This window comes from Melanotaenia boesemani, chromosome 3 (assembly GCF_017639745.1).
Source record: "Melanotaenia boesemani isolate fMelBoe1 chromosome 3, fMelBoe1.pri, whole genome shotgun sequence".
NCBI lineage: Eukaryota > Metazoa > Chordata > Actinopteri > Atheriniformes > Melanotaeniidae > Melanotaenia > Melanotaenia boesemani.
Window position 1 is genome coordinate 18,417,167 of NC_055684.1, and position 17,714 is coordinate 18,434,880.

Here is a 17,714-nt window from a genome sequence, read left to right on the forward strand (position 1 = left end):
CATGATCATGATTACTTGTAAATGTTTTAAATTGTTTACGAATTGATTTGTGAACAACTACCTCGGTCCAGGACAGCTGGTCCTGTGTGGAGCAGGAAGATGGTTGTGCCTGTGGAGGGATCCCAAGTAACAGTGTCATAAAGGGCAGAGGTGAGTGCGGTAATACATTGTGACTGTCTATTGGCCACTTCCATATATTTGGTCAGTAGGGCATCTTTGCTCCGTAACTGCCTTAATGCCCGGTGGATATCTTCCAACAGTCTTTTTGCTAGCTTTCCTGAGCTTTGAATCATCTCCAGGATACAGGCTTAATCTAATGGATGTACCCATTAGATGGGTTGGTTTGGCTAACAGCTGATCGGTGTTAAAAACATAATCAGTGTTGATAAAAGTCTTTGACAAGGAACCAATCTATGAGACAAAACAATAAAATAAAAAGAAAACTTTAAAATAATCAGACCAAAGTCAACACAAAGTTTGATAAGATTTAACAACTAGCAAAAAGAGTAAGGACATGTGTCAGTAATCACTGTGAAGCTGTCATTGTTGAGGAAAACAACAACAACAACAACAAAATGTGGTCTGCCTAAACAAAATCTTATATTTGCCTTCAAGGGAAGAAATTATCTGCTGCTCCCCAGAATGCAGGGCATCCCTTAAAACACCTGCCCATCAATTTCTGAAGACTGTACTCCAAGTTCAAAATGAGTTGCATCTGAAATCCTTTAATTTCCCTACCCCATAAACAGCAGCTCACATAATAAACCATTCTTACTACATACCACAGCCCTCTCAGCCTGCAATTAATACATTTTTAAGGTATTTGCAAAAGACTGTGTCTATAATATGCACTCTCTGAGACACGCAGATCGATGTGTCTGAACTCTTTACGAGTTTTGATAGGGGCTGCCAGTGCCTTAGACTCCCAAACCCCCAAATGCGCCCTTTCTCAAGGACAGCCAGTTGCTAGGGCAACAGGAGCCATTGCTATGTAAGGCAGCTTCCCCGCACTGTTATGCAGGCTGCACCCAGACCTTACAACCCTGATCATAGCCACAGACTGCTGATGACAGTGGGAGTGGGTGGAGGAAGCCGCGTGAGTGGAGGAAAAGGGATGGAAAAGGTAGAGGAAGGAGAGGAGTGGGACGAATTCATGATAAATAACCTCAATGACCTGCTGAAGACATGCAGCATGTCAGTGGAGAATTCATATACTTGTCTTGGTAGAGATAAGAAGTAATACTGGATGAATTATGCTGCCCAGTCCATGAAATAAGCAACCTGTTAATGCTGCTTTACTATTTCAAGAGCTTCTCAGAATATATAGAATATCATCAAAATCAGCATCTACTTTCTGCCCAACACATCATCCTTGCCACTACAGGTGAGAGGCAAGCTGAGAGATGGGTAGTGGTGATGGGAGTCCTTTGTGCCTAGAGGCAGATGTAGGAAATAGCTGACAGAAGCAATCACTTGTCTGTATGTGTCTTTTTGTGTCTGTGTTTGTAAAGAGCAGCACAGAGAGCAAAAGAGAGCCGAGAAAGAGAGGAGAGAGGGGAGAGAGGGGGTGCTTTACCAGAGTCCAAACAAAGGCAGCAAGCAGCAGTTCCAAGCTCAGCAACAGAGGCTCCCTAAGGTGCAGTCTTGCTGATGGACAGGTGGCATAAAGGGGCTGCATGTTGTCCAGTCAGTAGAGACAAGGGGTGGGGAAGAGGGAGCAGAGAGGAGGGGTGACAGGACGAAGGGAAGTGGAGAGGGGGGTGCACAAGGAGCAGCTGGTGCTGGATCCTGTCACTGTCCCAGTCCAATACATATAAAAACACACACACATACAGCACAGAACACAGACAGTTCCCTAAGATGGAGTATACGTATCGAGTTCAGAGGCCGGGTTTTATATCTTCCGCTATCTCTCCCTGGAGTGTATTTATTAAAGATGATATCAATTGTTCCAACCACAAGCATTTAATGAGGTACTAAATAATCTAAGAAAATTATATCATCCGTCTGATCTCCACAAGGAGAACAAAGAAACAAAACAAACAAAAAAAAAAAAAAACATGCTATCACCAGAGCACAAAAGTATATTCTAATATTTTTTTGGCAACCATTTAAACATTTTGGAAAGAAAAAAAATAAATAAATAAAAAAATTGGACTAATAATCCCCATGAAAATTCAACTCATGACGAAAGATTCAGAGCAGCAAAACAAGGGTTTGCCTCAAAAGATGTAACCTGAAAATTTAAAATGAGTCATTTCCACATTTACAAAATTGCAAACAAAACACAAAACGCACCCAAAATATATTCAACAAGCCACTAAAACTGCACAAGAACATGTTTTATTGGAATTTTGGGGAATTGAAAGAATTCGTTTGAAGGCATTAAATGTGGAATGGATTAAATAGCCTGACAATAGCTGCAGAGTGAGGTGGTAGTCAGGCAAACTTGAACTGACTAATGCCTTTAAATTTGTAATTGATTCATCTGTAATAAAAGATTGCATCTAATAAATAAGAGCTCCCCGAGCTATTCATATTCCTGTCCACCACAGCCCCAAGTATGACTGTATCCTTAACCCTAATAAAGGAGGGGATTGGGTGGCTGGTCTCCCTCACATTTGTCCTAATCAATGGAGGCTGTTCAGCCCAGACCCCGGGGGTCAGTGAAATTAAGTACCCAGCTCGCACACAGAGGGATCAGGCCAATGCTGGCGTGGAGGGAGAGATATGGAAGCTCTCTGTTACCTTGGTAACTCCACTGCTGCTGTGTTGTCCCAAAATTCCTGTTTAGCTCTTCATGTTAGCATAGTTCGTGCCATTATGATTACTCTACAAAAATAATGATGTAGAATTTTTGTATTTGTACAGAAATATTGACATTAGTTTAAGTTTGATAACTTAATTGTTTTACTATATTTACGTGGCAGATGTAATCTCTGTACATCTAAAGCTCATATTTTACGGCTCATCTCCTTATATTTAGATGAGGTTTTAGGTCCACATTCATCACATGCTTGGGAATCATATAAAAATCTTATCTTAAACTGGATTAGTCGTATGACTAAAATTCATACATGCCACATGCATATTATTCCAGCACAGTCCACTGGCTTAAAGGCAGATTTCCCTTTGGCGCTGCACTTTCCAGTGCTGTCTATCCGACACAGGCATACAGGTCAGCACATAGCATCTTTGCAATTAATGCTGAGGTGCTAAAAAAGGTAACTGTAAAAACATAATGGTGTAGTAGATGTGTCTACCACCTGGTAGATAGCTGTTCTTACTCATAACCTGAGAGTCATGTAAGTCATCAAAACTTTGTTTATTTTGTGCCCCACATAGACTAGAAATTTTCTGCAATAGAGAAAAGATAAAAACAACTTAATTTCCATAAAGTTGCCTGAGCTGAAAACACACACAAAGCTGGTTCAAAACCCAGTTTTGTGTCTATATTGTTGGAAAAGTTGAGTCAGCCTCAAATGAGTGAGTGCCTGCAAAAAAGACGGCTGGCAGATTAGTCTTGGGTTCCTGAAGGCAGCAAGATTATCCCAGAAAGGCTAGCAGGGGCCATGTCAGTTGCACTAAGACTAAAATCCCCATCCACAGCACACATATGAAATGCTAAGTGCAAAGACTCTTTACACATCTTAGCCTGGCAGAAATACTCAGTTGGTGTAGCTTCCAGGAAAATGCCAGACAAAGCAAAAGTATATTTCTGTGACACGTTTCTTTGTAGTTCAGGTTTCTGAAATCCTGATACCTATCAAAAACTACTTTTTGTGTATAATTTGCCCAGCATGTCTGGTACAAAGGAAAAGGGTGGAATGAAGGCACAGTTAAGTCTTCAATCACTTCCATGGGAAGTGCATCTATTCAAGACCTTTGCTAGCCAGAAGTATAAGCAACTGATCAAATAAGGAAAGTCTTGGAACAGTGGTAGGTATTTTATCTATATTTTTATAGCCTCTTTTGACTGTATCAACTGTTTTTTTCTTGTACTGTTTAAACATCCTATCTAACTGACACAATCCCATCTCCGAGTTTTCACATATTTGCCAATAACGGGATTTAAAATAAAATTGGCAACAATGCATTTAAGACTTCTGCATTTTGCCTACTGGCTTTCCAAACTGGACAGAAATGAATAACATCTAAAAGGCAAAAGGCATCACCAGAAGCCTCCAAGGAGGTCAAATAACTTCTTATCAGCACACTAACAGGTTCTGGCTCGACAAGCTCAATTAGCTAGCGCTTAGTGTGGTGCATGTGAGGACCACGCTCTCAGCACGAGGCCCACATCAACAGAACCAGAGAGATGACAGACAAGCCAGGCCTACAAAGACCTGATTGTGATGGTCCCTGGAAAGCCTGTGAATGGGTAAAGCAGTAGGCCGGACTTATGTTCTCAGGGGCTTTGTGATTTGGTTGATAACAATCTTCAAGCTGAATGAAAATGCCACTGTAAAAAGTCCTTCGAATGAATTACTTCCATTGACGTCCAAATCCTGAAATGAGCATAACAGAAAATAGGAACAGTGTTGACAAATTAGTTTTAAATGAAAGATTTCTCTCCTGAAAATGACATTACACTGTAACAAATACATAGTTTCTTTTTGCATACTCTTGTTTTAACAAACAACGCCTGACAGCTTGCAGCTTGATTTTGACAGACCTGCTCTTTTGTTTGAAAGAACAAACACATAAATAGTGAGATATTTAGGCATGACATTAGAATGTTTTTATAAAATAATGACGGTATTTCTGGATCTCATCTGCTTTAAATAGCATACCAGTGGTCTTGTTGATGCTCATCCATTTGGCAGCACAATACTGACAGGCACCTCAGAGCTGCAATTTCAATCAAGGTCCGTCATTCAGTAATGGGAAGTATGCCTGCTGGCATGGTGCATTCACAGATGGAATTCAAGACATCTTTTGGCAAGCTTTTGCTGGCCCTATTCCCCATTGCTACACTTTAATAGCAGTGAGGTACAATACTGTGAATGATCCATGGTTAATCATGCTGCTTGTAGGCACAATTGATTCTTTACTGTAATGTTGCAACTTTGCACCACACTGAGGTAAAACATCTGCTGATGTTCATAAAGAGCATAGACAAACACTGGCGTGATAATCAAAATTTTATAAAACTGAAGCTTTCACATGCACTCACACAGGCTATCTGCATGGATGATGGAGGCCACTATGAATGCGTGATAGCTTCTTGGCCTATGCAATACAACTACAATACCATTACAATTCAACAGCAAGGATGTGTCTTCCTCTCTCCACAGACTCCTCATGAAGGATGCACCAAAAGAAAAGAAAAAGATTATCCACAAGCAATCTATTGAAATAGGTCATTATCGCGAAGGCATGCTGTGAATGTACCGTGTCCCCAAATCAATACATGAATTGCTATATTTAGTAAGAAGGTCGCATAGAGGAGTTAACAAGGCTCCGCATGGAATGAAAGACATCAATATCAGTGCTGGTCTTGAGAGGAGCCTGCTCATTTTAGATGTAAATGCCTACGGATTGTCTTCTTTAGTGAGAAATACTCTAAAGATTGCTGAGATATCCCATATGGTGTCTGAAAATGTCACAGTGTGACCTTAATCTTTAAGGTACTGCAATGACAGATTCAGCAGTTTATTTCAGAGTGATTTCAAAACTCTACAGACTAACTGTTTAATAGAAAAGTGTAACGGCTATTCTTGAACTGATTTTTATAATGTCTTAATTGTAATTTTTCTGTTTTGCTCTTTGTATTGTACTTATGTGTTTGCTGGCCTTTGGCTTTTGTGCTAAAATAAGGTTAAATAAGAAAAAAAGCATATAAATGGGACAATATGACAAAACTGATCTCTGTTTTTCCAATGAATTTAATATTTGTGATTTTCTTTTAAACTAAATTTATAATTTACATTTTTTACAATGACTCGAAACAATTACATCTAAAAATAATATCCAATAATCTTTGTTCTTTGGATCAGTTCTTTACTAGGTTTTAAATGTCTGTCCCCCTGTGAGATAACAAAGTCCGTCTTTTAGTTACAACCAAAATTCTCACCAGCATCATGACTGCGCACATTTGTAAAAAAAAAGGCTAATACAGTGGGGAGAAGAGCAGAATCAAAGAAGCTTCATTAATACCTGTGACTAATGTATTCCAGACAGTTCTTTTAAGCCTGTTACTTCACAGAGTGGAGATACCCATAATGCAAGGAGAGTCCACGGTGGCCCTGGTGTGTTGAGATGGTGGCATACAAAGTATGTTGGTGGGGTGTAATGAAAACACCCGGCACATAAAAAACGCCCCTCCCCTACCACCCACCTACCCAAAAAGCGAGCATAACTCTGCTGAGACCACACAGCCTTGAGATGACCACAATAAACCAGAACACTGGTCCCAGCACGAAGTGAGCATTTCCCAGGCATTAATACGCTGCGAGGCCAGTGTGGGCTTTGTAGTAAACACTAGCGGGTGGTTAATGTCAAACCGGAGGAGCAGGGTACGTGATTCTTCTGTTTAGCCTGTTTTCTAAGTCCCTGTTTTAGTGCTTGTTATTTTCCAATATGTCTCTCTTTGAGTCACAAAGTTGTCCAGCTGTGGCTTTTTGCAAAGCAACAACACACCGTTTTTCGATTAGTAGGAAATAAAATGTGAGCCCATAAATAACCGTGTATTTCTTTTTGTTTTTTGGGTCAATAATCAAATCTCAATAATTTCTCTGGAAGTAATGGACTTTTAATATCCTGTAGAATCATAACAGGACTTTATTATGGTGACATCAATCAATCAAGTCTACCATCATGCTACTCTAAATGTACAGTGTGAACTGTCTTATTTTCCTATGTAACTAAATTTTACTATATAAATTGCCCATTCATGTTGGTTTAAAATGACAAGGAATTAAAAGTCTGCAGTTCAGCTTGATATAATAGAAATAAAAAAATAATTACAATGTAATGTTCAAACACAATAGGGGCGTGAAAACTCTCAGAACTATACTGAAAGGAGGCTATTTTATTTTCCCACACAAGGCAAAACAGAGCAGCCTTCTTACAAGCTTCACCTGATTATTAGCATCACCTCCTTCTCTAAAATTTAGCATAAACAGAGTCCCTTAAGGCTTTACAATAAAAACTGTGAGAAAATAGGACTTCTAACAAAGCAAGGACCAAGAAGGTGTTGAAAAGCAGCAATGAGGGGGATGGTGAGATTATTCTAACCCATAAAGCACTGATAGAATAGGATGTGCTGGTAGGAATATTCAAACTGACTAGATAAGGATTAGCCTGGCAGCTTGTGCTACGCCTTTTATCTTCTAAGGCATGGTTCGAAAAAAATATGCAGCCTTTGGATGAACCCAGTCCTTTACAAGAGCTTTAGGAACGTCAAAAAATGTGTCCAACTGTACTTTTTAGCCTAAAGCTTGGGAATTCCACAGGAGGGCAAAACATCTTATTATATTGAGTAATTTATTTGCTTAGCAGCTGCCCAAAGGGATGTAAAAAGTTTTAACATCCAAAACATTCTGTAAGTAGTCCATTTACAAAGCCGAGCTGTCCCTCGCAGCGATGAAAACCCATCCCCCTCAACTAGGCTTCCACAATGAAACCAGGCCAAGATTGTTTTCTTGTCAGCATCAAGTAAGCTCATCCTGAACAATTACAGAGTTAATTGAGTACTGTATAAAACAAATTGAAAAAAGGGGAAAAAAGGTAAAGAAAGGTGAACACAATGATAATGTGAGATGGAATAAAAGAAAGACAAATGCCTCATGAATATCATATGGATGTGTGTGGAAGGCAAACACGGAGACTGAATTTAAATCATGTATCTGACAATGGTAAGTCTTGTGATTATGAGTAGATCAATAAGTGCACCCTCACGGAGCTGCAGACACTTGGTTTTGTAGAAGTGGGCATCTCTTTGGTTTAATTGTTTTATCTTGAGCCGCGTACATCAACTTGCAATCTGATAAGCGTGTGCAGGAGTCTCTCTTTCCTCAATATCTCTGGGGCCTTGACATTTTATAGAGTGAATGACATGAGCAATATGTCTGTTGAGCAAAATATTATTTACCTGGATTCTCCTATAGGTGAGAAACACAGAGGTAGTAATTTGAAATATTAAAGAATAACAATCCTGTGGTCAGTGAAAGAGGAAGACTTCAATTTGCACCTGTGGGGCTTTGGAGACATGTGCTCAATTTCAAATTTAAAACCACTCAAAAACCTACTGGGGAGGCTGATGACAGAAAACTTTGCTACACCACTCCAACTCTTGAGTTGACATTAGCCTGTGGATTTCTAAACATTACGGAATTAAATCCCAAAATAAAATAAATACAAATATAAACAGCTGGAATTGGTTGTTGACTTTGCTCAAACACTGCCAAGGACCCTGTGGCTATATAAGGCTTATGTGGACATGATCACCTCTCAGGGATTCACTGAGGTTAACAAAAATGTTGGCCTTGAATCCAAGGCTACTCTCAGTTTGTTGGTTCTTCTTATTTGGTTTCTGGAAGTGGAATTAGTTGTTAATTGAACTCAGATTTCTTTTTTCTTTCATTTGAGAACAGCAGGGTGTGCTCTCTGAATCTAAATCATTTTGATAGCCAAGTAATTAAATACACAGAAATTCATCTAAACGAAACTGCAGTAGAAGGTGCAGAGATATACTGCACAAGAAAAGAAGGTGAAAGGAAGAAAGTGTTTGCATTTTACAAATTAAATTGGTTCATTGGAAATAAAACCAACTTATCTGCATGGGTTCTGACATTATCCAGATAGTAGCTCACATAATAAATACATCTCAATAAAGAAAAAAGGTGATTTCCAGTTAACACGTGGGCATTGGGTTACAGTATGTTTTGAAAATACTTTAAACCTGCCTATTTGTTTTAAAGTAGTTATTCAAAACATTTCAAAGTAACAATTTCTCTTGTTTAGATCGCAACAGTTGAACAACAATAAATACATTTTCAAAAGCTTTCACTTTTTTAATCCTATTTTTTAGCTTTACTACTTTTTTTCCATGATGACATGAAGTGTTTGGATGTTCACAATATTTACACTGGTAGTACTTTGCCATCTTGTTTTAAGTTTAAATGAAAAAGATGGTCTCTACTGGTTATCTTTGTTGATGGGTGGTTAGACATGCAAAACTGATAGGAGGAGAGGAAGAGGAAGAAGCTGCTGCTTTCTCTGTGTCCATATTGATATAACCCATCTACACCACCCAGCCCCCACTTCTCTGTGCTCTTTCCATTATCCTCTCTCCCAGCTCTTGGCCTCACCAGTGAAGCCATTTAATCTTTAATCACCTGTACTTTAACAAGGGAGATATCTCTTGTCTGTGGCTGATATTACTTATTGTAGAACCTGTTAATAGTTCAATAGCAAATCTTTTATTTTAGAGTGCAGCCAGACTACACCGTAGTTACATATGATCCTGTTTTCTAAGTTCTTCTTAACAAAAATAAGTCACCTGAACTGACAGAAAACAATTCATTACTAAATTCTTTTTCTATATAATTATAGTTATTGTCATTTCTACTCAGTATAAAGGGCCACATATTGTATTGTAAATACATTTACTCATGGAATATCTGTTATGGTGTATGATACTGAATGATCATCTTTAATGAAGCTGAATATAGAGGCAACACTTTCAGCTTCTTAATGTGCGATCAAGGAGCTAATTGTGAATGATGTGCTCATTTCTTCAACACTTTGAAGACAGAATACATATAACATACTTAACCACTGTCAGTAATGGATATGCTCTCTCGCTCACTCTCTCTCTCTGCTCTCTCCCTCTCTCTCTCTACTCTCACTCACTCTCTCTGCTCTCTCTTTCTGTCACTCTCTCTTTTTCTCTCTTTCTATCTCTCTCTCTCGACTCTCACTTTTAGAATATCTCTAATGTAGGTCAAAAGCGTACAACATAAGACACCATAATTTTCACTTCTGTTGACCGAGTTCTTTGGAAAACAAGGTCACTGATCCTCGAGAGGGATTCCTGTCTTTAAACAGTGTGCTTGATTGTTTTTTCATCTTTTATCCGGGCAGATGCTTAATTCATTAGTCGCCTTTTTCTGAGAAGGTGACATGATTCCACAGACAGGACACAAGTCGAGGACATCAGAGAGAGTAAACAGGAATGTTTTGACTAAGCACCGGCCTTGTCTCTGATGAGAAAAATGGGGCTCATATGAAAGGATATGTATACTGTACAGCTCTCATTTCCACCACAACCTGTCTGAGGCCGGTTTACTGCAACCACAGCCAATAAGTTCTTAGAATTGTCACCCCGCTATGCTTTCATGGAGGAACACCAGAAAACTGACTGCAGTATTTCGGGTTCAGAGTGCATGCAGAATGCATAGGTGTTACAAGAAAGAACCAGGCCTACAAGAAGATAAGATGACCAACGATGTGAAAGGAGGTACTGGGATTATGAGAGGTCAAACTGTCAGAATTTGAGATGCAAAAGATGGTGTGGGATAATGAGGAGTGTGACAGGGGGGCATGTGGAGCAGAGCCCGACATGTGCAAAAACATGTGGAAAACGTTTACAGGCTTAAAGGCCGTGATCTCTGAGTTCAGGGCGATTCAAAGGGATCGCAGGTCACATTATCACTTCACTGGATGATAAATGTGCTGTGAAGACTAGAGTAATAGAATGTATGTGCAAGACTACAGGCTAACAATGCTTGTGATGTGACAAAATGATTTCTGCTAAAGGAAGTCATAAGTGTTTCTACAGTTCTATGCTGCTAATGCAGACCACTACATCTTCACATATTTATTGCTGTGTTGGTGCAATGGTAGGTCATTCATCTGATATGGATCTTAAGTGTGACTACATTGCACATGTAAACACTTTTCTTATTCACTGTATCAGACAGACTTTTACTTTATGGTTACTGTGCACACCCACATGGTGACAGTGAAAATATGATTTATAAGTCAATGTAGGGCTGGGCGATAAATCGAATTTAAATCTGCTGTGCTGTTTTCTGTTGCAAATCAAGCGCCACTGGCATTGCAGTGCTTTTCCCAAATCACACCGGGCAGAACATAACTGCTGGTCTGAGACAAACAATAGCTACGTGGGACCTGGGTGGAAAGATGCTTGTCTGTATTACCACAGACAATAAATAATCGTGACTGTCATTTTTCCCATAATCGAGCAGCTCTAAGTCAATAATAATGTATATTACAAGGGTATGTGCCAGTTTGTTTTTCCTCTGTTATTAGACTTTGTATTTTCTCTGTCATTATCAGATGTAACACTGTTATTAATGTTACACTGTTATTAATACAGTAATGCAAAAGTACCCAAGTATTACTTGAAAATTCAACTATTCACTGAAGCCATCAAATAAAAAGCAGAGTATTTGCAGCTAAACTGCTGTGGGGAAAAAAGAATAACACAGTTCAAACTGGGAATATACAAGTAAATCTTAAAAAAAGCACTTAAATGCAACATGTAGTTTGTTTTCATTGCTGCACAAATCTCCTCCCTTGGCCTCACTTTCTCTTGGAACAGATATAGAAACAGAAGATAGCACATCAGAGAAATAAAGTTTCTGACCATCCTGGAATCCTATCACAGTGGGGAATAAAATCACAGTGGACTAAAAGCTCCTGAATGCCCCCTGAGGCCTCTGCGAACATAGTGACATGTCTCAGAGCTTGCCTGTTTGCTTCATGCTGTTCCAACATCCTACACTGTGTACAGACCAAAGAGGCCGCCTCTATCAAACACACTTGACGAGCCCTCCACTGGATCTAAATGAAAAGATTAGTAAAGATTATCAAAGGATGCTGGCTGTGATGCAGATATTAAGTCATGTTGGCTGTGATGCCATTTAGCAGGCAAATGTTGAAGTAATGAACATCTGCTCAGTCCCTAATTTGTATTCCTTATGCTTAACTAACAGCTCCTCACAGCAGTCAAAGCAGCCATCAATCAACAAGAGTAAGTGTGGCTTTTACTCTAACATAATATTGTCTAGATGCCTATTGTGTAAACAAAGTGATTACTTTTTTTTTTCTTTGTTCACTTGCTTATGGTGTTACTGAAATCCAGTGCAAACCTTCCTTCATCTTTGTTTGTACAATACACAATGCAGCAAAAGCCTTGGGGTGTGTGTGTTTGTTTTGTTTTGAGTCTTGTTCCAGCTCTGAGGACAGTCATCCAGTCATCAGTGAGGCTATTCCTCACTTGCACTGTTAGTCAATTAGAGCTGCCATTAAAGACAGCGGTGGCGAGGGAAATAAAGGCGACGGCATGGATTTGTCTGTGCTACGCTGATTTCCATCCTTAAACCCTCTCCAGACGAAGAGACTGCAATAATTGGGATTCTGACAGTGGGTTATGGGGACTCATTTCCTGCTTTCATCCCCCCACCCCCCACTCCCCCTTCCCCTCTGCTTTTCCATGCAATCATGTCTATCCAATCATGTGTTCCTGGCACCTACCTTTGCACTCAATCCCCCCAACTCTCTTCATCTACAGCCACATTTAGCTGAAGAATTACTGAAGCCTTTCCTCCTTAATCTAATTGCTCTGGTGCAACAACAGGAACCTTACTTCTAAGTACTTATGACCACTGATGCATACCTCGCCACGAGACTGTCACTAGACACCCTTGTGTTGTTTCATATTCTCCACACTTTGACCCAAAAATGCTTAACTTTCATGTGACTTGCAGACTACTTGTTGTGCACGTCTATTTGATTTATCTCTGTCCATTACTGAAATATTTAAATCTTGGGTGCTGTTACGTGTAGAAACAAGTACAAGAGGATCATATTGGAATGGAATTCTAAGTGTAAGGCAGATGTAGAAATGCATGACACTTCAATGCAAAATTTATGTTGTGATTTAATGTTTCTCTCACTTCTTCTGTCTATGATCAAGAATTCTAAGCCTATCTATTTCTTAGATAATTTAATTGGTAATACTTTCAAAATCCTCTTGATGCCATTATCCCCCTCCGTATCTCATATCATGGGGTGTAGAATACATAACACCACTGTTTATCCACAGTCATGGCGTGCAACATTATCTCTTTCTCTCCCTTCAAATCTGGGCCAGAAGGCCACACAAACTACCCGACACGTTTCATGATAAATTTTGTTTTCTTCCTAAACATAGGCACTGTTACTAAAAACATAACCAAGAAATGAATCAAGTTGTTGTTATCGCTTTGACAGATTGTCTCCATCCAAATTTTCACTGCTCAATAACACAAGCCACGCTCCCACCGTCAAGACCCTTGAACCCACAATAGCATGGGGTTAGATGATCAGATTACACTGAAAGACACACATGGGCATTGTTAAGGGAGTTTGCAATTCCACCCATGAACATGGCTCTCTTTGTGCCCCAGTGGAGAGAATGCTTTTCATTCTGGAGTGAACAGCAAGGGCAAACAGGACCTTATGTGTCTCTGTGGTGCACCATCTCCTCAAGGCTCTGATGGGAAATCAGATCTCTCTTTTCAGGACCATCTCTGCTGAAAGGCCCTCATACGGTTCCTTCACTCACAGCACTTCTTGGAGTGGTAACTTAATCTCCCTCAAAAGACAATTGCAGAAAAAAAGACCCCAGCAATTTGATGTTAAGCACCCCCATTCTGCTGTCAATATTTTGACAGATTTCATGACAGCATAATTATTTGTCAGGATGCCTGCCAAGGGTTTAATTGTTACATGCGTAATTACACGTTTAGTTTAGAGGAAATGTTGAACAGTGCATTGGCTGTGTTATTAATATTACAGTACAAATAGTGTCTTTCATCTAAGTTGCTTTGTGGTGTCTGTGTGGCACCATAATCCAGCCATGAAAGAGGATATCTTCGTAACCCTTTGATGGCACTTCTCACAAATCAATTCACTACCCCATTATATCGACAGGCAAAGGCACATCTTTTACAAATCAATTCATTATCCAACCTCTAGCAGTTGAAAGGCAGTGGTTGACCACAGCTTCAAGCACTGATATCAGCTTTCAGTTTTTGAGAAGATGATTAGAAAGCACAGAAAAAAAAGGAAATAACTGGTGGCAGCCTTGAAAAACCCACCGAAAAATAGTTTTTTAACAATGGGAAACCTAAAGAATAATATCAGTTTTAATTGTAATGACTTTAACAGTTCATAACTATTGTGTAGGCTGATAAAATCTGTTACATGGCATTTTGCTAAATTCCTCAGATGCGTTCACAGATACTGCTTTCTTCTTATAAAGCTTTAAATCAAATCACTATCTCAAAAGATAAAGGAAGACTGAATAACAGAAAATTGCCAAAGGTAGGTGAATTTGTGTTTGGTAAAATCAGTGTGCAGCTGTAATCGAATGTAAAACTTTCACTGCTGTTATGGTGTTGATGAAGAAGAGAACACGCGATACAGAAAACTCTTGTAGACATTGAATAATAAAGCCAATGTACAGCGAGTATAGAGAAATAAATAACTGAGTGGTGAGAAATAGAAGATGAAGAATTTTTGTCAAAAAGTCTTATGGCCAGCTGTGAGGATAGAAAGTGGATCAACATGCTTTCCTTGTGCAAACATCATCTAATTGTATAATCCCATTTAACTTAAAAATATACCATGACTGAGGACACCCATGAGATCTTTAAATCCACCACATGTAATAACTTACATGTGGGTGAGAAAACATACAGTGTTACGAAAGGATGTGGATTTTGCATTGACAGCTGCACCAGAGGAACTACTGAATCTTCTCATGCCTTGTATGGGTTTGTATTCCTAAAGGTAGAGCTTGTGTCTGTCCTCATTAGTAGTCACTGAATGGGCAAGGCAGTGTTTGTGAGGCAGCGCCCATCACGTATCCCCCTCCGAGCACAGAAACACCGGGGGGATGTGCTGTAATTACAGGCAGACACAAGAGAGGCAGCAGCAAACTGATCTAAAATGCGGCTGGATGGATTCTGGTGCTGAGTTGGATCAGCATGGCTCCGGTCTGCAGCTTACATGCTGTCAGGCTGTGTGAAGTGATCAAGATCTCTAATCACGTTGACCAAATACCACCTGCCAGAGTGTGACATGGCACAGGTAAATGCTGGGTATATTGATGTTTTCAAAAAGCCCGATCAATGTGTATGTGAGATTCCAATCGACAGGACAATGCTGGCAATTAAAAAAATAAATAAATAAAACCTCTTTGTCCTGTTCGGTGGAAGGAGGCCTATTACCTACAAAAGACTAAACACAGATTAATCACTGAATTACAAAGAATAATAATGGCTGTTCTTATTTCTTGTGTTTCTGTTTGTTGTTTTCTTGTTGCACTTTTTGTGGGGAAAAGCTAACATGTTTTAAATCCTTTAACAGTTGGAAGAAATTAATTTTAGAAAAATAACTTCATGTATATAACCCAAACAAAGACACATATTAATTGTGCAGTAAAAAGTGCAGCTTGCCTAAGTCCAGGTTAAGGGACATGTTTTTGTTCAACTGTGTACAATACTCTGTGTGCAACAAGATCTAGGTGAGTTCAGGTAATAATTTGTTCCATATGTAGTAGCTGAGAAGAACTTAACTAAATATATTGTCACATGGCTTGGAAAGACAGCTATGTGTTTGCAGATAAAACCATGGCAGGAATGCCATATTTCCCAGTGTATTTAAATTGGGAGTAAGGAAGGGCAGAGGATTATGGTATTTGTCATGAAAACGTGATGATTTGAATAATCTGTGCACAGATTTTATACTCTCAATCGCATTTTTGAAACCTGACCTGGTATCACAATTAAATGTGATTGAATGGTTTCTAGGAACAGTTTTAAATTAAATGTGCACTAACAGACATAACCATCACAGGAACAGAATCCTGCAGCGCTTGGATTACTCTGTCATGATGGCAGAGCAGACCAGATTCATTAGGCTTATAGTACAGTCTAATATATGATAAATAAACATAATAAGACCACAACATACCTCGACAAACGGTTCCATTTTCCACAGCCTCATGCCCAGCTTTGCACATACAGCGCCCAATGGGCACCATCCATTCTCCATCCCCATTGCAGTAGAGCTTAATAGGCACATCCACCTCCTCTGCATTCGGGATGCAAACACCTCTTGCGGCCACCAAAGAGGTGCTTTCTGCTCCCGATAGCGTCTCCTGGAACAATGCCCCATTAGTGATGATCCGAGGACACTTACGGTAGAAGACCCGAACAGCAATGAGCGACATGCAGCCGCCATAGTCCTGAAAGGCCAAGTAGAAGCCATTTCGTGACACAGGACCAAAGCTTCGAATTTCTGTGTTGATCTTCATCACTCTGCCCCCAAGGTCCACCTGAGAGAAGCTCTCATCTGCTGCAATGGTGTCAACCTTAATCCAGGGATTTTCCATCCATGCTGGAGAGTTTCTGTTGGCCGTGTCAGCATCCGACTCATAGTAATATAGATTAAAAGTCTCTTTACAGGAGCCTGGTACATTGGGGATGCTACTGCAGTCCCTCACTGAGAATTTCATCTCCACATGGATCCGTTGCGCACCTCGTCGCCGGATGTATTTTGTCCGTACCCAGTTGTTCTGGTTGCTGTCAAAAACATTACAGACTTGGTACGTCCTGATGGTGTTCATGTTTTCATCATAACCGCTCACCTCCTCCCACTGTTGAACAAGGATACACAAAATTAGTGAATACACTTTTTTTTTCCTTTTGAGTAATTCAATAAGATGTCTGACTTTCATACAGAACTGCTGCTGCAAAAAAAAAAAAAAATTGGTAGCTGAGGCACATTGTTAAAATGATTCATTCAATTAAGTGCAATTGAGCTGTAAAGCAGTAAATGGGCTGCATGTTTCTTATTAATGTAAACTGTCAGAAAGTCCCCAACGATACCTTTTTTCCAGCAATAACACGTATGTTTTCATGGGCACTTTGAAACTATAATGACTTTGATTGCTGGAAATGATCAGCTTGAGGCAATATTTTGATTAAATTGATTACACGGTGAGAAGAAACATAATATCTCTAATAGCTCGCCTTGAAAGGATACATTAGCTTTGCCTAAAGGAACAAATGAGAAGTAGCCCTTCCAGCATGCACTCCTCTTTGTCAAGATAATAGAACTTTTCTGAACTTTAGGAATACAATGAAGTAACAAATATTTTCAAAGCAACTGTATTTAATTTATTTATTTATTTTAGCCCATTGTTATACTACCCATTAATGTTTATAGTTTGTGTATACTTTTGCCACAACTCTCATTTGGCTTCAAGATTAAATTTAAAAGGTTTATTTAGTCTTTATGTTTACAAAGAGGAATAGTTCTGATATTCGTCCTCTTTTTCCTGTCAGAAAACAACTAAAACTCTTTAAAAGAAACTGGAGACATTACATGAAATCATGTGAACCCAGCATAAAGGCTTTTGTTTACATGATGTGGGTCCTATTTATTTTATTGATTCCTAATAAATCACACTTACAGCACAACACTGTTGCCACATATGCACTGAGGAAATATAACACAAATTTTTCATGATCAAAGTCAAATTAAGCTGGCATAATCATATTATACACATAATCATATAAAAATAATCAAGGGGCAAATTTCACTCCAGGTTTTCTGGGTATGGTGTTCCGCTTCAAAGTCAAAGTATTGCACACCAATTTGAGTTCTCGCTGTGACTCTACAGAGTCCAG

At 39.3% G+C, this 17,714-nt stretch overlaps 1 protein-coding gene across 4 annotated transcripts in view; it reads right to left on the reverse strand.

Annotated features, from left to right (window-relative positions):
* ephb2b (eph receptor B2b) overlaps nucleotides 1-17,714 on the reverse strand; it is a 113,726-nt gene that overhangs the window by 43,609 nt on the left and 52,403 nt on the right. For all 4 annotated transcript variants that reach the window (XM_041981075.1, XM_041981073.1, XM_041981074.1 and 1 more), the window contains exon 3: nucleotides 15,994-16,678. In XM_041981075.1, coding sequence (XP_041837009.1) covers nucleotides 15,994-16,678 — 685 coding nt within the window. The remainder of the gene's footprint in view (nucleotides 1-15,993; nucleotides 16,679-17,714) is intronic.